Raw genomic sequence first — 22,300 nt, forward strand, 5'->3', positions numbered from 1 at the left:
TTCATTATGTTATGCTTGGTCTCGTTTAGAATTACCGGCAGCGATGTTAATCTCAAAATAAAGCATAACGTATGTTATTCGCTTTTTGTCAATAACGTCTTTTGAGAGAAAATTAATTCCAGTGGTTTACCACGGAAAAAATGAAATTATCAACTAGTCGGGAAAGGAACCCCCTTTTTTGTAATGAACGCGTCGAACAACTCAACAACTTTGTATTGCGTTCTTCTCACAGAGAGTTGTGGTGCTTGGATGTGGAGTTGGTGATGCCTTCTTTTTACAGTCGTAGAAGAGGACTACCCCAGCGGTGCGATCGGCACCAGTGTATTTTGGTGCGGGGGTGCCCGTGATATCACACAGCGTATGACAGTGCGGTCCACAGGCCAGGGAACGTATTGAACCACGAATCTGTTATTGTGTAATCCATTCTTATTCTAATTTCCCTTTTCTTGAGCTCTCCGTGTTGTTTGCTCCTATTTAAGACCAATATAACAGTGAGCTAATACTCTGCACGTATATGTACGTCAGCACATCTCTTCAGCGGTCGGGCGACGTCAAAATGGAGGTTTACATCGGGAAACTTTCGTGACAAGTTTGTTTTGGCGTTTTGAAGCCTGATATCGTCTGTGACCGTAGAGTCCTCCGAATCTTCAGGCGAAACATCCCAGCAAGATGTCGTTGATCGTGCACCTGAAAAGTGCCCGTGGATTTCGCTCCAAGGGGGAGCGGATAGCCAAAGTAACATTCAGGGGTAAGGAACCGAAATAATAGATTAAGCAAAACAGGTCTTCTCTCCCAGTGGTTTATTGATTATCAGCATTCCGTTTTCCTTTCTCAGGTTTTCAATAAGATTAGAAGGATCGCTTTAGACTAAAAATATTCGAAGGTATTCGTGTCGCTTGATTTTACAGGGGGCTGACAAAACTGGCATGGTATCGCAAATGGAGGCTAACTATTTTGTTCATGCCATGAATAATGATCAACATGGTACCAAACCTTTGGCCTTATCATATAAGGCCCAACCTGAAGCTCTAAACCTATATCAAATGTAATGGTGGAGTTGGGTTCTAGAAATCCACTATATTTATACTTATTTATTTTTGTAAGCCATAAAGGCATAAGATTTATTAAGTGGGGAAGAAGCATTTTGTAGAAGTACATTTGTATATAACCTGTCAACTGTTCTATGGTCAGTAATGGACAAATCAAACCTCTAAAAAATTAAAGTTTCTACGATTGTCACCATCAAGAAAGAAAGAAAACTTAGATTATTCAATAGGCCCTATTGGACTCTTGAAGCAGCTGTTAAAATCTATTAGGCTTAGTTAAGGAGGATTAAACCCAGATGGATTATGTGGATTGTGTGCACAATATTAGTGGAACACAAAATTAAGTTTAAAGAAAGTGGGATAGTCCATTCGAGACAAAAGTTATGACTTTTTTTAATATCAGTATCTGAGAAGACGACAATGATGAAAACAATGTGAAAGAAATACATCTATGGATAATTCAGCATGTTTTCATTTTTTCTAGCGTACAATGAATGAAAGAGCACTAAACTAAAGTTAGTTTGTACCTCTTTCAGAAAATGGGGAATCATATTACCCTGAACATATATGTCAATATCAAGAGGAGGAAATACGTCTGCTTTTAATAATTAAATGAAAATCTCTCATTTCACTCACTCTTTAGCTCATTGTGCAATCAAGTAGAATTAGGAATCTCTACTCTGTGTTTACATAAACTTAAGTTGACTCTGATTAAGATATCTGTTCTTAGATTCATTTGTCAAGGAAACACAGAAAAGTGTAATTTGATATGCGTGCATGTTAATGAGAGACTTTTGTGTATCACAATGCGCTGTGATGTTATCAACTCCTATAAAATTTGCGCACACTACAGTATGCGACTGACCATGACTGATCATTGCTCTGGATAAACAGTGATACTTTCACAGTCCACAAATTTTTCACTTTTTGCAAGAGGCAACTACATGTAAAACTCTCACTTTTCTGTGTGTAGGATTCCACTCTTAAATCAAAATCATTTTGAAAATGGTATGAAGTCTTGCTCAATCACATTTTCATTTAACACTGTGAGTCTAGAAATAAATACAGAGTCTCTCTAAATTGATTTGTTAGACCTGTGTGTTCCTACTCATTGCTGTTTCAAAATGTATGCCAGTCTTTTATTGGGTGTTTGATGTGCAGGAGACATTATATTCAGCAAAACCTGTTTAGAAAGACCACTTCATGGAAACTAGTCCTTTAAAAAAAGTCTTTCTGAGCAGGTGATAGTGCCAGATACAATTAATTAACTTGTGAAAAGCTCGTAGGGGAAAACAACAACAACAACAACAACAACAACAACAACAACAACAACAACAACAACAACAACAACAACAACAACACAAAGACCTAGTAGTCCTTATGGACAGGTGATCTTTGTCTAAAGACAGGTTCTAACTGTAACTGGAGCAAGTTTGGCTGCAGGTCCTATGCATTATTGTATACAATTTTCTGTGCATATATTTCTGGATTGCATTCTTCCTTTTGGTGTCTGTAACAATTCTGTCTCTGTTATCCTATTAGAATATATTCCTTCAAATTATTTTCTAACTTTCTTTACCAGCCATAAATAAAATGATACTTGTTAGATTTACAAAGCTTGTTGATCATTACACTTTACACAAACACATGCACTCACTACACAAATCTCTTTAAATATAACAAAAATGTCATATCAAATCTACTGAGATTCCTCCAAAAACATTTGATCAAAATTTATTTCATCTGTATATTCTTTTGTGTACTTTGATGGTTTTACTGCAGAAAAAGAACAAACAAATGACACAGCTGTTGTTCATTTTTTTTGAGTGTCTGATCTTGGTACTTGATACAGTTTACAATGTACCTTGAAACTAGATTGACTGAAAGGAAAAAAAAAAACTGTTGCACACTAATCAAAGGACACTTTTATAAGAAAAAAAAAAGTTTCAGTGACAGTATTTAATGGTTCCAATAAGCTTTGCACACACTAACTTGTAGATTCCATAGAAGTTGCAGAACTTGACCTCACCAGCCTAAAAAATGCCACTATTCCTCTCACACACTGCACTGGTGAAATTTCATATTAGCAACAGGTTGTGCAATTTGGAATGAGAAGACTATGAATTATATTCCTTTGTTAAAGAAAAAAAATCAATATTACTGCCTTGTGAACAAAACAAAAATACCAACTATGCCCATTCCATTTGTCTGATGTGGCGTGCATTTCACCAAATGAACCTTGAAACACAAATGGTCATTTATTCTCGACAGTGTACATGTTTTGCAGGAGGCTGCATTTACACTTTATGTGAGAGGAATATTAAAGTGAGGATGGAATTAGTTGTGTTTCAGCAGTAGGATATGAGATGTATTGTCAATACCGTATTTTGGATCTATATGCAGATAATTAAAATTGTTATGATAAAAAGGGAGCTCTTTTTAACCCTTTTAATAGATATCAGGTTGTGTAGTTTGTATGACTTTCTTGTGAATAATACAAATGTATGCTCTACGTACCTCATCCTTAGAAAAAAAAGAATCACTTTTTATGTGGCATGAAAAATGTAACAAACACTGTCTCTTCTGTGAATAGTGGCGTAAATAGTTGACTAGAAAAAGGGTGACTTAAATGTTTCTCCAACTGTTGATAGATATTATGAGTTCAGAACATAGCTGTGTAGTCTTACAATGTAATCTTTGTCAGCTTTCCCTGTCCTCATGAGGAAAAATCATCATTTAATGTTGAATACATTTCCAACACTTTTTGATGACTACATACTCAGAAGATGCCATAGCTCTTTGCATTTCTCTACTTTAGACTACAATAGAGAATTTCATGCTGCAGGTACATTGCTGGACTACGTGTATGTAAACTCTTTCTTTCACATTTTTATTTATTTATTTTTTAATCACATGACATAAGCCAGGCCTAAATCCATGCACTATGCAAACACACCTAGGCAAATATGCACTTGCAGAGCAAGCATCAATCATCAATAAAAGTGGATCGCTTCCCTGCCAGCAAAAGTTGCAGAGAGACAGCCGTTCCACCTGTTATCCCAGTTTCAAACAGGTCTAGCTGACAGTTTTTAAAAATGTTTTATTCAAGTAATTTATCCTGCCATAAATCATACATATTACATGTATGTCTAACTCTGATGGTTAAAGCATGTTACTACAATGTAGGTAGAGGCTCCAACAGTGTTTACACACAGGTTAAAAAAACATGAATACACTATTCTTACGGGGGGGGGGGGGGGGGGGGGGGGCAAATCAAATCGAAATCTCAGTAACAAACCAGGATTTTTTCTTCCTTTCTCTGAGAGATTCGCTTTCTTTAAACACTTCAACACACTTTCTTGAAGCTGGTCATTCAAACAATAGAAATACCTCCATGCTAAGCTGTCATGATCCATAAAAGCTCTCAAATCCTTACCTAATTCCCCGATCATCCTTCCACATAACAGTGCTGTGGACTGATGGTTCCTGTGATCTTTTGTTTGGGAATGGGCCAATACTCCTCATGGAACAGTGTTTGGCCAAAAAGGGTGCACTCTTCCATACCTGGGCTTCTCAAACATCAGAAGCCCAGTGCATAGCATTGTGAGATAATTGATTCCGCACTACCGGTGGACGTTGGTAATATTATGGAAAGGTATTTGAACTGTGTGATGACCACTTTGTTGCACCTGAGTAAGAAGTCAACTGGTGTGGCTTCACAGTCATAAAAAATCTCAACCTGTACAAATTTTCACTGTGTACAGTTTTTCAGTCCCCCAACTGACCTTATCAATAGTGAGCATACAGATTATATGTGCAGTTAAAAAAAGACATATCTATGGTGTTTTTTTTAATGCAGTTGTAGCACTTTATTTTTTTCATACTTACAATTGTATCATTCTTGTCTTCACCATCCTCATTATAATCATCAAATCAGCTATTATTGTAGTTGTGCATTTACTCTTTCTCTTCTGTTCTTATGTACTACACAGTGTCTGTTGTGTGTGGTTGTGTGCATGCGATGATTTTTCATTTATTTGACTTCACCCAAAATTATGTATAAGATGTTATTGTATTAAAAGTGTGGCATTTTCATGTAAATGGGCAAGCTAATACAAGAGATGCAAGGCTGCCTCGAGTGTTGGGAGAACATTATATTCACAGCCGATATGTTATGTAAATTGTGTTGTATTTTGCCAGATAAATGGCCCTGTTTGGTCTTAGTCAATCAAAAATGATGCAGCACCAAACCACAAAAGAGGTGTTCCTTCGACATGATAGGTTTATTTTCCAAATCTGTCTATCTTTGGGACATCCGGTAGTTTTTAAATGCTCCAATCAGCAATCTGTGGGATTATGCAGGTTGGAGAAATAACTTGGCGTATGTTGTCATTTTACTATGATAGAGCTTTTTATAGCTTCTTGACCCTGATATATATCCCACAATTCTTGAAATTACCTCACTTCCTGTCACTGTTGATTGGATTGGCATTTACTTTTGAAGTTTATAGCAGGGCCGATACTTTGTTTTTAAATTGTATTCAAAAGATGGCCAGGTTTGTATCGAAACAGGGACGTTAATTCACTGTGAGGATTGAGGAGGAAATTCATTTAAGATGACATTTAATTGTGTCCCAAATTCAGCAAACAAAAAAACATGATTGATTTAATTAACATTTTTTTTCTGGTGCACCTCTGGGTTAATTGGCTGACAAGCAAAAAGAAAAAAAAGGGGGAAAAAAAGGAAGATAGCTTTAAAAGGGACTGTACAGTACTGGTTGAGGTAGGGATTCATGTTTTGAACATTCCTAAGTGAGATAATGAAAAGCCTCTTATGAAATATGAAAGAGCATGTAATTTTAAGAAGGATTTAACATTTATTTGATGAAAATTGGTTTTCAAATGGCTGAGTTTTATATCCCAAAAAGTGCTAATGATAAAAGGTGACATGCCCCAACTTTATTAGTATCTCTTTGTTTCACCTTGTTTTGGGATATCTCAGCCATTTCAAAACCAATTTTTATCGAATAAACTTTTAATGCCCCTTAGAACCGCATGTTCTGTGACATCTCATAGAGTGGTTTCTGAATATCTCACAAAACGTTCAAAGCTGTATCTTCACCTCGACCAGAACTGTTACACCCTTTAAAATTTCAATGGAGCCACTACTGGGGTTGAAAAAGAAAAAAAGAAAAAAGAAAATAGTCAGCCCTATTTATTTCTGCAAAAAGTGACGGGGGGGGGGGGGGGGTGTGCAAGTGGTAAGAGAGCCCCCTAGCTCCCTCCCCCCTCCCCGTCCTGTTCCGCAGGCCTTGAACGGAATAAGTCTACATCTATAGGAGATCGAAAAGTACTGCACCGTGTACATGCACTTCACAGCCTCATCCATAGTTCTGTGAGTTTGACCTAGCAATACTCCACAGCAACATGCATAATTTATCTATAGATTTGTATCAGTTTCCATTCAATATTCCTTCATAATGCATTATACCCTATTTTGAGTTTAAATATGATACCATTGGAAAGCTTACATTATGAAGATTTCAAAAATGATGATGTCTTTCCATACAAGGACTATTTGCATTTTTCATTGGCAGTCTTCCCTAAATTATTTTAAGTGGAATGATAATTTATGAATGTGTATCTTACTACCGGTATACAAATGACGCACAGGTCTGAGTGCGTCAGTCGGAATTGTGTGCATAAGGTAACTATGGAATGCTTAACCCACGAGGCGAAGCCGAGTGGGTTTAGGCTAAATTCCATAGTTACCGCATGCACACTATATTCCGACTGACGCACGAAAAGACATGTGCGTCATCTGATTTATAGAATGGGTAATTTTTTTTGCCAAAAACCCATTTTGCTATCGTGTTAACCGATGACAAAATTACTGGATGCATTTCCTTTTGGCTTGGCATACACAAACCATGCGTCAGTTTTTACTGGACACACGGCCAGCCATACATCAGTAAATACTGATGCATGGTTGTTTTAGCCAATAGGCGTCTCGTAATGGGTGCGCAAATGCTTGCTTAGTGCGCGAATCTTTGTTACAAGTTGGCGTACTCTTGCTACAAGTGCGCGATAACATGTTTACCACTGTGACTCAGCGTGCGGCCAGTAAAAATCAACACATAGCTCTCGACCAATGAGATCGCAGGATTCTCGCTACCCATTCTATAATACATGTATTATGCACGTATAATGTATTAATTGCATACCTATAATGTACACTTGTATACATGTGACATCCAGAGACTCCAACTCTCCCGTTTTCGACGGGAGATCTCCCGCCGAAAACCCATTTTTGCAAAATTTCCCGTTCTCCCGCTTGAGATTTAATTTCTCCTGCCCTGGCTCTGTGTCTCCCGTTAGAAAGGATTTGTTACTTATTGCTATTGTATGCTGAAAAAATAAGCCTTAGATAGCACCAGAGAGCATCTAGAACCCTAGGAACTTCGGGTTTCGCCCACATCAACTTGGAGTCTCCCGTTTGCTAGGGGTTTCAGGCGGGAGAATCTCCAGATCAGAAGGTGCTTGGGGTTGGAGTCTCTGGACATCACACAAATTTACCAGAAGTAACTGATTTCAATGAACTAGCAAACTGGCCTATTGTGTGTACATGTATGAAAACTATGTGACTCCTACAAATTGCACATTAGTATGCATAATACACATGTCATTTGCATTGTAGATTTTGCTTGTCCAGCTATTCATCCTTTTGTCCTCATCCTTTCTCTGCTTTTCCATTCTCCCCATTTCTTTTCCTTCTCATCTTCATTGTTCCAAATGCTAGATCTGTCAGAACACATGGACAATGTATTTGACCGGGGGTAAACCCGTACAGCAGTTTTCGAAAGATTGAAGATTAGAAACCGTTACTTTGCTTTGTTTGGCACTTGACACGCACCCTCGGGTGCTTCCTTCATCAAGGGGGTGCAGATACGTATCTGGAACGTATTGGTCAATATTCTCGTAGAGATTACTTAATCTTCCTAATCCCGTGTGTGTCACCATGGCCTGTCTATTTGTCAGAGGCTACACTTGAGTGGATCTGTTAAACTTTACAAATACAGTAGGTCAAGTTTGATTGATTATTGAATGCTGATGAAAAAGCATGGCAAGTATAAAGTAATGTACAATGTATGTCTCCCAAAAGATTACAATGGGACCCTCTGTAATGACAAATTTAAAAACAGTGAACATATCCAAATACAATTTCAGAGTATGAAAGTATAACTTATCACCAACATTTTACAAATAACCCCATCTGATTTTACTTCATTGGTCAAAGAGAAATGAGGATTTTTGTAGAGCATGTTTAGGAATCCCTTCCCTCCAAGTTATGTCCATTATGTTCACACATAATGCAGTTCCAAGAGCATCCAAATGTGCTCAACTTGGAAGAATCAGACCAATGACATGCTTTTTACAACGATCCACATTTTCTCTGTGACCACTTAACCAAATTGAAAGGGGTTTTCTGCTAAATGGAGGTAAAATGTTATGTTTGTAGACCCTGAAATAGTATTCATACAGTTTAATCATATTGGAAGTTATCAATACGAAAATCTGATTGTTTTTTTTTTTTTTGGGGGGGGGGAGACATACAGTACAGTGCATGGCGCAGAAAGTGTACGGTAAAAAGCAACAAATGAAATTTATGTAGCCTTCCCCACCCTTTGTAATGGATACCCCTTCCTTTCCCACCTGTGCACAGGAGTCGCCGGCCAACGTTTACATTTGGTGTATATAAAGTATTCAGTGCCATATTCAAAGGTTTACCATTCTTTTCTTGCTTTGTGTGATGACTGCTGGTGTGCAAATGTCAGAACCATGTTTGTCAATATTGTCACAGTTACCTGAAAAATGTCAATTGGCCTGTTTTTGCTTGTTGAGGAACTTGAATATTCCCCAGTGGGCTACCCAAAGTAGTTTCAGGCAATGACATGCAGAGGTTATTTGTGTATGATCTTTGCATTTTGCACTGAAGCAATTTATTGATGTGAACTCCCGTCTACATTGTGTAAAATAGCATTTCGATTGTGACCTTGGCAACTACAATTGTAGAAAAAAAAGACGATATGGAGTCGAATGCATATAATATCTCAGTTGTGCATAATTTTTCATGATGGCAAAATCCTCTCTATTCACTTATCTTGAAATTACTTTGAATACTTAATAGTCATTATGTCACATTTTTCTATGAAAGTGGAACCTAATGGAAAAACAAGGCTAGCATTTCTTGGAATTGTAAATACCTACACACTTGATTATATTGTTTTGTGCATTGTGCAGTATCCACGTAGCAATACTAAAAAAAAATGTACATCTTCCTTTTTGATTACCCTGCTCCTCCACCCCATCCCCCTAAAGAAAGGAAATCATGTTTTTTATTTTTTCGTAGGACGAGTCATACAGTTTGCAATCACAGTCTTTTAGTTACTTTGAAGAAAATATTTTGCAAATCACAGCATGACACCTTTGCCTGTTTAAAACAGTGATGAGTGATTTGATACTTTATTGGTTATCATATCAAATTTTGTTTTCCTGACAAAGCAACTAATGCACTACTTGGGGAATATACACTGGATCCCCTTGGTTAATAAAGGGAACGAATTAACATTGTGTACATGTATGTATGACTGTTGTTCAAACAGTATTCATGTTAAGTGCTTTAAAAGAACATCAGTATAGGCTACACTGTCCTAAAAATTGATGAGCCATTACTGGGTGTAGAATCCACATATTTCCTGGGCATCACTATTGATCATCAACCTCTTTGAGGCTCAACAAACAAATCATATTAAAAAAAAAGCAGTACATATGAGTATTAGTGTTTGCTGAAAAGTTGAAATAGTTTTACCCCTCCACAACGTAATTGTATGTACCTTTAAAACTTACAGTCGTACTACAGTACTTCAACTACCGCAACGTACATGTACACCTGTACTGTGGGGCAGTAAAACTAGAACTCTTATTGTACAGTGGTTGTTATTGAAGTTTATGCATACTTTTATTCACAAATTCTCTCCATGGCAACCATTATGATGGTTTTAAGTTTTTTTTTTCCTATCCTGAATGACAACTTTAGCACACTGTTAAAAAATCTCCCTTGTACTTGTAAAAAGTGCAAATAGAACTTAAAGAAACTTGTGGAATAATATACCAGGTGCAGCTCTGTACATTTATACAACTCTGCATTCATTCTAAAGGTTATATGGCAGAGATATGTGTGCATATATTATAGCCTTATTTCTAAATTTATACCCATGAGGCAGATATTGCTGAGTTTCTCAACCAAAATATTATAATATGCATTATATATGCTTTCTTTATATCCAGGTGTCAGCCAGACGACGCAGATCCTCGAAAATGTGGGAAACGAAGTTGTGTGGGATGAGGTAAGAATATGGATACTGACATTAGGTGTTTTCACATCAGCCCGATGTTTCGAAATAGCGCGCTATTTTCTGACTTGGGAAATTAACCCAATCACGAAATAGCGCGCTATTTGATAATATGAACACAAGTTAGCGTGCTAATTGTATCGCTCTGATCGAGAAAATTTCTCGAGTCCATCTCGGGAAATTTCTGAAATAGCATACTCAGCTGTCGAATTAGCTCAAAAAATATGCGGGCTAATTCTCTTTGGGCTGATGTGAATAAGAAATGAAATAGCGCTCTAATTCGCAATCACGAAAAATATCTCGAGCTTGGATTTTTATCGGGCTGATGTGAAAACGCCTATTGTCACTGTTCATTTCATATGTTTATGTGGAATCTAATTATAAAGCATCAGCATGTACATTGTAACTTACAGCCAACTTTGAGTATCACTGTCAACTTAAAATGTAATACCCACTGTTGTTTTTGTAATGATGCTTGTGTTTATAGTTTGAGGTGTTAGAAAACCTTTTGAGTGATCTATGAACTTTTTCGTCTGAGCTCTTCTAGGAAATTTATTGGGCAAGTATAGCCAGCACTTATTTTTCCTTATGATACTCAAAGGTTGCAACATTTAGAGACAGTTTAGCAAAACATTACAATCTCAGCATTAGGTGCACTTAATGATAATCTAACCATAGATTTGTTTTTTTTTCCTCAAAAGGATACACATGGGCTTCGTGCTTCTTTTTTTTTTTAAATTTCATTTCATAATGCTCTCTTAGTTTGATGTAGCAAACATTTTGATTTCTCATTTAAACACGTGAAGAACCAACTAACCCATGACTATGTGAATGCAGCGACACATTGTACCCATAGATTTTTCCTTTCATACGTATATATTTACAGGACCCACATAAATTTACTTGTTCTAAATGTCAAACACCCAGTGTGCTGAGTATTTCAATGGGGGAACTCCACAATTTCAGTCATAGTGATTGTGAACAGTGGTCTCACACACAATAGGTCTTTGTATTTGCCATGAACCACCATTTATTGATTTAGGAATAGTCAGGTCGGTGTGTTATATGTGTGCTTATTTTAATGCCTGTTTCTAGAATGTTCTTGTTCTTTATCAGTTGTTAACCTTCAGTATTGCTCCTGGTATTGTGGGTATATTGTCTCAGAGTTGTTTTTTTTTTAAATTTTGTTTCCAAATTGATATTTTTTGCCCATTTGTGCTCAATGACTACAGTTGAAAATGCATGACAAGTACATTATGAATATATGCAATTTTGTTTCAAATTTAATGATTATTCCTGAAATAAAATATGGTCCCCATCAAACTTCAATTTTGTTTGATTTGTTCAATTATATAGATTTTGTTGCATAGCATTTTGCAAATTTCTGTCATTTTATCTGACTCGATAGAATTTACAAGGTGTGGCATACTGTATATGTGGTACAAGATGCCTTGAATATTTTCACATCAGTAGCCAGCTGTACACATGTATGATTACATTTTAACAGTTGCTCTTGAAATGTTGTTTAGCCTCCAAAACTCAATGGGATAATTTTGATTGACAGATGATGTGATACAATACAAATAAACCTTCCATTCATTACCTTCATGCCTTGTATTATCTATAAAAGTGTGCTGGAGCATGTTGTTATTGTAGTTCTTACAGCATTCATTAAAAAACAAGCAGTCTGAATCAGTCTGGAGTGATCAGATGAATTACTGTATAGTCTAGATTTTTTTTAAAGGATAGAAATGTCTTTTGAACCAAAAAGGTTCAGCAAAATGTGTAATCCATACATACACAATATTGTACTGAAGCATTGCATCCTAGAAAATTCTACAACTCTTTGAAATTTTGTTTTTGTTAACATATAATGTAATTCCCACATTGCGTTGTTGAAAGTTAAAGGATTTTTTTTTTGATAGACTGAACATCTCAAAACAAATGCATCTTTTGATTTTTTTGCCAATAAAGGGAATTTAACATTCAAAATGTTGAGTTCTAGATTTGTCATTGTAGAATTTTAATGTTCAGAGCAAGCCTGTCACCGTGGGAATATCATTTTCCGTCAGCCACTAGGCACTTAACCGCTTCTGTCTGTGCCAGGGACTTTGAACAGTGTATATATATGGGGTTGTCTGTGCTAATCCACACTCTAAGTACACAAAGACTTAATCTGGATGTCCACCTTAGGCTCTGCCATTTCCTGATGCTCTTTGTGAAATCTTGTCTATTTTTTATCAGAAGTAGTTTCTGAAATTGCATATTTCAACATTAATAGTAATAATACAAAGGTATAGCGTATGATTTGTCAGGGAGGATTTTCCATCTTCTATAAGTGGTGAGAATTACGGGGTCATCCCACAAGACTGACACCCATCAGTCCTACAGCCCACGAGTTCGACACTAGGCAAATAAAGCCCATGAGACCGACACTAGGTAAAAACAGCCCATGCTTTGGACACATTCTACACAGGATTTGATGTGTCGGTCTTGTGGGCCTTGTTTGCTTAGTGTCAAACTCATGGGCTGTATGACTTGTGGGTGTTGGTCTCATGATGCGCACCAAGAATTACAGCCTATGAAGTTCATTTCTGTCAGGCATTGGCCGATGAGGAGGGGTCGATTCCTAAACTTTGACCATTGTCTCATTCTATTCTTTTTGTGTCCTTCCACAGCAATTTGAGTGGGCCATGGGTAGCAGTATTGAGAGTCATGAGATGGTCGAGATCAACGTCCTGAACTTCAGCAAGTACCTCTCCAACAAGTAAGTTCCCCCAAAGGCTTTTCCAGATGATTTTAACTCTTTATGTGCTATGTTCGCACTCCCGACTCAGTGTGCCAAGTTGGCATATTTTGCTCAAACACACAAACCCGCCCAAACCAATCGATAAATCGCCAAATGTCACAGTATCATGAAAGCTTCATCTGTGATTCTGTTCCTCTCACATGTAGCTTGCATGGCGTAGTGATTGAATATTATAAAGCAGTGTTCCCTGTTGGATTCTCATGTAAACTCTCAGTTTATGTCATTGTTTTGTGTGCAAAAGTCATGCCTGTACAATAATATATCTACTGGTCATTTGAAAGAAACAATGATAAATTTATCGTAAAATTTACATCATGGCAAAGCGTGGGAGATTTCTCCTCAACTTTGCTCATTGCATGTCCAGCATAACAAAAAATGATAAAAAGTTCCATGGGTTTGAAATTGCTGTTTTCAGTGGCTGTATATGGCAGGTGGCCACTACACAGGTGGTCATTAAGGCAGGTTTTACTTTATTCCCTCTGTCTTCTGAAGTTGGTATTTATACAAATGAAGTGGTGTTTCATTATGCCAAGAAAACTAAAAATATGTGGAATTCTCTCTATACTTTCAAGACATTCCAGTAGTTGATGCAGAAAATAATGCTTTGATAAGATTTCTCTTGTGAGCCCTATTTGTACTACAGAAGATGTTTTGATCACTGAAACTTTGTTTTTCCCTATTTTTTTTTTCATTTGATGTAGGCCACTCGTAGCACATCTATATAAAAAGCATTTTTACCTGGATCAGCCCACTCAGGTGTAGGAAAGCGAGACTCCATTTGAAAAATAATAAAAGAAGACCTTCTTCGAATGGAATTTACATTTACTGCCACTCCCGGATGGCCCCTCTGTTCACTGATGTTTTAAAATTACACTTAGAGCGGTCAAAGGTTCAAAAGAAAGAAAGAAAAAAACCTAAAAAAACAAGCACACTAAACGCAGCTCAAGGCTTTTATGAAATATAGTCATTGACTATTCATTGAGAAACATAGAGAAATATTCTATAAACACACGTACACACAAACCTTCAAGCTTGATGAAAAAACATCACTGACTATGCCTTGAGAAACGTATTGAGGCATGCTTTACAATGATGCCAAAAGCTGAAGGTTTCTCCCCAGTCTTCCATGACTCTGTCAAGTTAAAATTAATGTGTATGGTGTATCTATATGATCTACATGTATAGTCTAAATTGCCACTTGAATTCTTGTCCATTGCAGTAATCACGTATTGCTCAATGCATAGCAGATTTTGTGATTGTTATAGTGTTGCTTTTTCACGTATAGTGTATTGCAAACTTCTCCCCAGGTTGTATCAACCATGTATTAACCTTCAAAGATTATATGTTATTGTTAGCATTTTGTTGCAGTGACATATAAAAGTATTTTATATGCACATGATAGATAGCATCAATGTATGAGTACACTGTAGTATATAATATATACCTGCTAGCTGTTCCTATGTTCTTGTGGAATGTTTCTGTTTTGTTGTTGTTGACAAAACCAGCTTTGTACAAGTCCACCCATGTCTTCATAAGTTTTAGAACACCTGCCTTTTTTTTTCTTCTGAGGAACATTGGGAAATGAAGGAAAAGCTCGGGTTTTGTGATACATTTTTTCCTGTTGATTAGATTTCTGTGTTGGTACATTCAAGTACAGGTATATATGCAGTAGTTGTTGTCATAATAGTTGGTAGTAGTGGAAGAAGTAGTTGAAGTAGTAGTTGTGGAAGTGGTAGCAGTGGCATTGTTTGTGTCATAATCATATATGATGATATCAATGATAATATCATTATGTCATGATAGACATGTGTATGTCGTGATAGATATATGTGTTGTATGGGAGAGAAAATTTTACCTCTGATATTTACAATGTCACTAGCACAAGTAAGAGTATGCATATGGTAGCTCATAAAAATGAATGTAGACTGTGGTATGGAAGATACTGTAGTCAATAGTGTTTCAGGGGAAAAAAAAACTGTGGCAGTCACAATAATTTAACACAGCCTTTGTATCAAATAATGTCAGGACCATCATAATGTCACTGCCCACTTAAAAAAAAAAAACACAAAAAATTTACCAAAATTGAATTTCCATTTTTCTACATAAAGAGCTAGTAAAGCTCAAGGCTCTTAAATGATGTAATTTGTTAAAATTTGACCATCCATTAATTGTACACTGATTTCTACATGGGTAAAGACAGAACAAATCAAAATGATGCTGCTACACTGTATCTTGCAGTGATATATAAAGTGTGACAGGCAGGCTCCGTCAGGTCCGACTCAACTAGCTTTAAACTCTGAATACAGAAGTTTTGTCACTATTAAAGGACAAGTCCACCTTTAGGATTGAGAGAATGCAGCAATATTAGTAGAACACATCAGTGAGAGTTTGAGGAAAATCGGACAATCCGTTCAAAAGTTATGAATATTTTAAGTATCTACACAGTCACTGCTGGATGAGAAGACCACTATAGTGTATGATGTCACATGCGTACAACTCTGTATATAAGGAAAATAAAAAGAGAATTTAACAAAACTTTACTTTTTGAATAAAGTGCAAATTTCTTCGACTTGCTACTGACGTATGTTAAGGGCAATATCATCCCCCCTGCCTTCTGAAAGAAAGAAGTGGAGTGTTCTTTTGTTATGCGAGAAATATGGAAATATGTTGAATTTTCTTTATTCTTTCTTTATACCGTTGCACTCATGTGACATCACAAGCTTACTTAGTCTTTTCATCCAGCCGTAACTGAGCAGAAACTTCTAACGATATTCATAACTTTTGAACGGATTGTCCGATTTTCCTCCAAACTCTCACTGATGTGTTCTACTAATATTGCTGCATTCATTCAACCCACATGTCTATAAAGGTGAACTTGTCCTTTAAGTATTTGTTGTACAAGTGTATACAATTGTTGTTACTGTTTGCCTCAATTTCTACAAGGCCGGTGGGTACTTTCAAGATGGTGCTGCAAGAGCTGATGGAACGTGGAATGCTGAAGATTCAGGGAGAACCCATCTTGGACCACAACAACAGAAGCACTCATGTAAGATAGAGGCTTGATTGGAGGCTAGCCAAACCTTTGTTTATCCAGTTAGGATTTGCTTTGTTGTCATGACCAACCAGTGCAATGATTATATTTCTTCCTTTTTTTTTTTAAAGGAGAGTGGGAAGGTTTTCATTTTTTACATGTTTAATAGGAACACTTTAATCATTTAGTCAAAACTTCCCGACAATTTTACGACTGGTTAGATTTGCAACCAAGGTGGACACAATGGACGTAGAAGTGCACATTGCATTTATGTTGAGCTCAGAGTTCATGTTTTTGTATTTTGTTGAATTTGCAAAATATCATGTGACTTTGCCAAATTCACAAAAATAAAACCCCCACAAAAATATGGTGCATACAGGTAAGTGCTGTGGTGAGGAGGAACATTCATGTTTTCTTCTCTACACTGAGAAGGTTAACCAAGCGTGCAGTCAATGCCGCTCAATTTGTGCATGCTCTTTTGTCTGATTTCAGGTGGAGATCTTCCTGGATGTGTACTACCAGGCTCCAGACGGCACGGTCGGTGATTGGATGGATGAGAGCTTTACGGCCCCGCCCCCTACCCATCATGCATCAGACAACCTGGGCTACATGTACGAGGAGCTAGACGAGAGCGACAGTCGTTCGGTGTACTCCGAGAACTTCCAGATGATGACCAAAGGTCACCACGGGTCATCCCTCAGCCTTAGCTCTCAGAAGAGGTCAGTGGTTGATCCCCTCCTTCTTTCCTCCTCCTCGATCCTCCTGCTCCTCCTGCTCCTCCTCCTACTCCTCCTCCTCTTATTCCCTGGCCTATAGACGGATTCGGGTTCGTTGAGGGCAGCAGACAAGTTGCGGTTACAGGGCACAGCCATTAGCTCAAGCTGTGGTGTCCCCACACCTACCCCCCCCCCCCTTCCCCGTTTATTGTGCACTCGTAGCAGGAGTATGCGCACTTGTAACAAAGGTTCGGGCATTTAGCAAGTGTTCACGCACTCAGTACGAGACGCCTATTGGCTAAAACAACCATGCATCAGTTTTTCATTCCGTGCACACGTGCATCATTGCTAATGTAGGGAGGGGGTGGGTAGGCGTGAACACCGCAGTAATGGCGCTGCCCATGCCGATAGAGGGCCATAATACACAAATCGCCTCTCAGAATTGGTCTATAATCTAGGTGGAAGATACAGTTGTGGTATTACTGTTAAATGTCTGATGCGACGAGACTACGAACAGTGGATGCGTGCATGCGAAGCATTCACTGCCTGCATAGATTGGTCTTGCAGTAGTCATTTTTTTTTTTTTTTAATTATCGACCATGAATCGGTGGCGGTTTTTCGTAGGGATACATGTACGAGAAACTGCCACCAATTCATAGTCAGTGAAAGAGGTTACAGGAATTATACACTGCTCTGCTATTTTGTGCAGATGCTTCAGATGTCGAAAATGTCATGATTTTTCTTATGTCGCAAGTTTTCCCTGGCAGTGTGAATGGCTGTATTGATACTTTCGCGTTCATTCCATGAACAATGGATGGACCTGTGATGAATGAGTTCACATACACCTGTATACTAACTTTGTTTCTCAAAATAGTGCTGATGGATTTAGTGAGATACATGTTACTTTTACACTGTATCTGTGATAAAACACAAGATCTTAATGATGAATTTAAGCAATTTGCCTCTTATTTTTGGACATTTGTGAAGAGAATCCACAAATGCCATATAATCATCAAAAGTATTCCATGTCTCGAGTTTGAATATAAATTGAATTTAATGATAGTGTATTTTTATTAAAGTAGTATGGCCTTTAATATTTCATGATGTTGAAATGCGTACAAATAGTTTTGATATGCTGTGGTTTCCAAATTCAAGATAAATACAAATTTATCTGAACAGTTCCAAGAGTCTCCTTGGCAAGCTGAAGAGAGGCAGAAAGAAGAAGGGAAAGGAAGAGAAATACGAAGCAGACTACGGCATCGGAACAATAGGCAGTGAGTATCACCATGGCAACAGTCTCTTTTTCCTGTATTTACATTGTCTTTTTCATTTTGACTTACCGAGGATATTGTGAATATACAGTATCATCTACCACACTGTGTGCAACTTTTATTCCTTTATGAAAGTGACGATTGATACGACAACACACCGCAGATGGGGAAAATGGATGACTGGATATAATGCTTTAATGATGTGATTCTTTCAATGTCTTCACATTGAAAAGTGAAATTTTGTCTCGATACATTGGAAAAACCTGTACAAAGTTTGAATCAGAGTTTGTTTGGGTGCAGAAAAATGAACTAAGTATGTGCTCCTGTTCTATTTGTTCGTAGTATTGTATTCTTCGTAAATACATAGTCTGTATGTTTTCATGTGCAATATACCTACACAATAAACATTGGAAAAGAGACAAGGTCTAATGGTGTTGCTACATAATATCTACTTTAGGCCTATGTGTCTTTTTTTCTTTGGCTTTTTTTTCTCTTTTCCTACATGTGATGAAATGATTCGTATTTAAAAGTAAATAATTGATCGTGAATGAATTGTCCTGTAGGTCTTTAATGTACCAACAGGAAATTGGATGTGCTCAGATACTACATGCTCTATTTGCTCTTCAGCTAACATCAAATTAATTGATATGAAATTTGTGTTTGCGATGCACTGCTTCACTCTCTGACATTGCACTAGCTTTTCTGTACTGTAGTGGAGTATACCACTATTAAACAGACTAGCACATACTAACCTTTACTCTAACTTGCACATTGTAAGTTGTTCATTCCTCAGTGTCTATCTTAATGTAAGGAATTTTAGCATACAAAGTATGATAATTTGTATGTAGTAACTTCTATCTTCTTCACTGTGATGCTCCAAGTGATTTTATTCCATTTCAGTTTTGATACATTTGAACTCATCCTTCTTCATATATGGGCAAGTCCAAGATAACACGCGCGTTACGTATGGGACATTCAGAGACTTTTATGACCTGAAAAATAGTGTTAATGGCTTTTGATAATATTAAACTTTATCATGGTGATTGATATCTAGGAGAAGTATAATCATGCAAAAAATGGAGAAAAATGACCTTCACAATTATATTCTAGAAGAGAAAATATGTGCCATTACGTATGGGACCAGAAAAATTTTGTTTTTTTGAACATTTTTTTCAACCTCAAAACTCTCTGAAAGTATTTCATTCTACAACTTGTAACTCACTGTGATGAAAGTCACAACACTCAAGATTATCACAGGTAAGTTTCGTGTCATTAGGTAAAAAGCTCTAATTACAGGTTCTAATTAAAGACAGACATGACGTGTTACGTATGGGACAGTTACGTATGGGACAGTTTGTCCCCCATTCATTTAGTGTGTGAAGAACCATGTTTATGGGTATTTTGCATAATTATTGAAGTAAAATCAGTTGAAACTACTCAAATACTGATCCAGATTGTCAAGGAAACAATATTCCCCAAATATTCACCATCCTAATCATATTCAATCATATTTTTATATTTTTATGACCAACCTGAGTATGCTTGCCCTTTGTCCCCCATTCGTTTAGTGTGTGGAGAGACATGTTTATGGGTATTTTGCAAAATAATTTTGCAAAATACCCATAAACAAATTTTTGCATAATTATTGAAATGGAATCAGTTGAAACTACTCAAATACTGATCCAGATTGACAAGGGAACAATATTCCCCAGTCATCATAATCATATTTAATCATATTCAATATTTTTATGACAAACCTGAGTATGTATGCCCTATTTTTATCAGGATAGTTACTACTGAAAAATCGAATAGTTTAAAGTGTTTACTTCCATTGATGAAGGGCAATTTGCCATTTCGTTTCAATAAAAAACAACTTGACACAAGAAATATTAATTTTTATAAACAAGCAATACCTGCTGCGTGGAACCCCAGTGATCGAGTAGATATATGATGTCTGTCTAGCAGTCAGGTCATTGATTCGAGTCACACCTCAGTATGTATACCCATGAATTTTGTCGTGGCTATCATTGAAACCTGAATAAGGACAATTTGTGTATCACTTGCAATAAAAAAAAAATCATTTTACTTTATATTTTTTTAAAATATTTATATCACAACCATTTCAAATTGGATCTCAATCACTAAACTTTGAATTCCTCTAGTCTTAGGATTGTATGCTCTTTAGTAATTCATATAATTGGTTTCCAATCATCTCATTAAATGTTGAAAACTGAATCCCCATTTCTACAAAAAACTACACCATCCCTTTAATGCTGATTTTTCATTGTGTACTTTGCCATTTTCCCCTCCCCCTTTCTGAAAATTGTTCAGTCAAGTACATGCATTGTTTAAAGTGTCTATAACTCAGAAAGTAGCATCAATGTTGGGATGCTTTCTTCAGGATGATTGACCATTTGTGTACTGAGAGACCTTCCCAGCTAGCTACATGCATTCACATGCATTATGTATGAGGAAGTCCCATACGTAACGCATTTGTCCCATACGTAACATTATTTCAATGCCTAATAAAAAATATTCCTTTTACTGTTTTTTCTTTTTTCTATGGTATTTAATTTCTCTAAACAATAAATTAGAACTTTCCAAAAGGGCATTAATATAACCTTAGCAATTTCAGAATAAACCTAAAAAAATGACCTCAATTTGTTACGTATGGGACATCTCATGATAGGACACGAGCTAATTTGCATAATCATTTGCATAATCCCTAAATTTTCATACCAAGTTAAACTATTTGATGAACTTCTTATGTCCACATATTAATCAAATATCATTTGCTTTCCTTTGAATTAATATGAATTTTTATAAATGTCCCATACGTAACGCTGTGTTTCATATTTATGCAAATGAAGCCCTTGAAATTGGCATAAATTTACGTAATATAATTTTTTCATCCATGGAAATCAAAACTTCAACTCATAAGCTTCAAAATGATACCAAACATGTCAATATTGAGCTAAGATGAAATTTTGCCTTCTGAGGGGACCTTATCTTGGACTTGCCCATATTCATAATTTTCAAATCATTTTGCATACTAGTTTCATCAGTGAAAATCAGTGCAAAATGAAAATTTGGTCATCTCTTAAATACTGTACATGCACCATATATTTCCCCCAGTCATGAATCATGAATTGGCACATCTCAACAATTTCGTGAGTGGTTGAATTTGTGATTGTGTAGTAAGGTAATGAACAGAGAGATGTATCACAGTGATGTCAGAATCAGAATCAATGTTTTTTGTGCATTTTTCATTTTGTGAATAGCACCTGACTCACAACAATAAAAACCTCATGAAATATATGCCGCATACAGTACAAGTTGCTGACAAAGATCACTAATGCAAAAAAAAAAAAAAAAAAGTAAATCCGGCTGATTATATGCATGAGATGATAACCAGCTGTAATTTACCCTCTATCAACCTTTAAAGCTCTGATCAAACTAATTCATCTTACTAGAACTTGCCAAACTGTGACATTAGATATAGACACACTCTTTGATTGTAATTTAGAATTGGTGAACCATCACAAGTGCAGCAAGGATTTGTCTATCTCGATTCAAAAGGGATTAAGAAGATTACATAATCTATACCAGGTATTTGAATCGTAAAGTCAGCTTCAGGACATATTGGACAATAGATTGGCAATAAAAGTAGAAAGTCACCTGTGCAACGATTGGTCAACAGAGCAGGACTAAATGTTAACTCCTTAGCCTTTTTACTTCATACATCGTTCTCCCCTTTGATGCTGTAAAAGTGGATATTTTCGTGCTTGGCCGGGTAAGAAGAGTTTCGCATGTTTTTAATTCTGCGTGATCAAGACATTGCAGCTACTGGAAGATATAGGAAGCACAAATATTCACATGCTTTTATTTTTTGCGGTAGTTTCTGGTTGCGTGAAATGCGTGAAAATTTCAACAACATGAAGATGTCCACTTTAACAGTAGTCATGCCATTATTACTACGGGTAGTTGTATCTTCTAATTGAGAATTAAGAGTCA

At 36.7% G+C, this 22,300-nt stretch overlaps 1 protein-coding gene across 1 annotated transcript in view; it reads left to right on the plus strand.

The window, feature by feature from the left end:
- The first annotated feature begins 303 nt into the window (after window positions 1–303).
- Window positions 304–22,300, plus strand: part of LOC139715629 (otoferlin-like) — a 141,286-nt gene continuing 119,289 nt past the window's right edge. The window contains exons 1-6 of the mRNA XM_071627189.1: window positions 304–748; window positions 10,395–10,453; window positions 13,138–13,226; window positions 16,212–16,314; window positions 16,792–17,018; window positions 18,195–18,289. Of these exons, the coding sequence (XP_071483290.1) occupies window positions 670–748; window positions 10,395–10,453; window positions 13,138–13,226; window positions 16,212–16,314; window positions 16,792–17,018; window positions 18,195–18,289 (652 nt within the window). The 5' untranslated portion in view covers window positions 304–669. The remainder of the gene's footprint in view (window positions 749–10,394; window positions 10,454–13,137; window positions 13,227–16,211; window positions 16,315–16,791; window positions 17,019–18,194; window positions 18,290–22,300) is intronic.

This window comes from Diadema antillarum, unplaced genomic scaffold (genome assembly GCF_040938485.1).
Source record: "Diadema antillarum isolate AM-2024a unplaced genomic scaffold, OU_Dant_1.0 scf00000006, whole genome shotgun sequence".
Taxonomy (NCBI): domain Eukaryota; kingdom Metazoa; phylum Echinodermata; class Echinoidea; order Diadematoida; family Diadematidae; genus Diadema; species Diadema antillarum.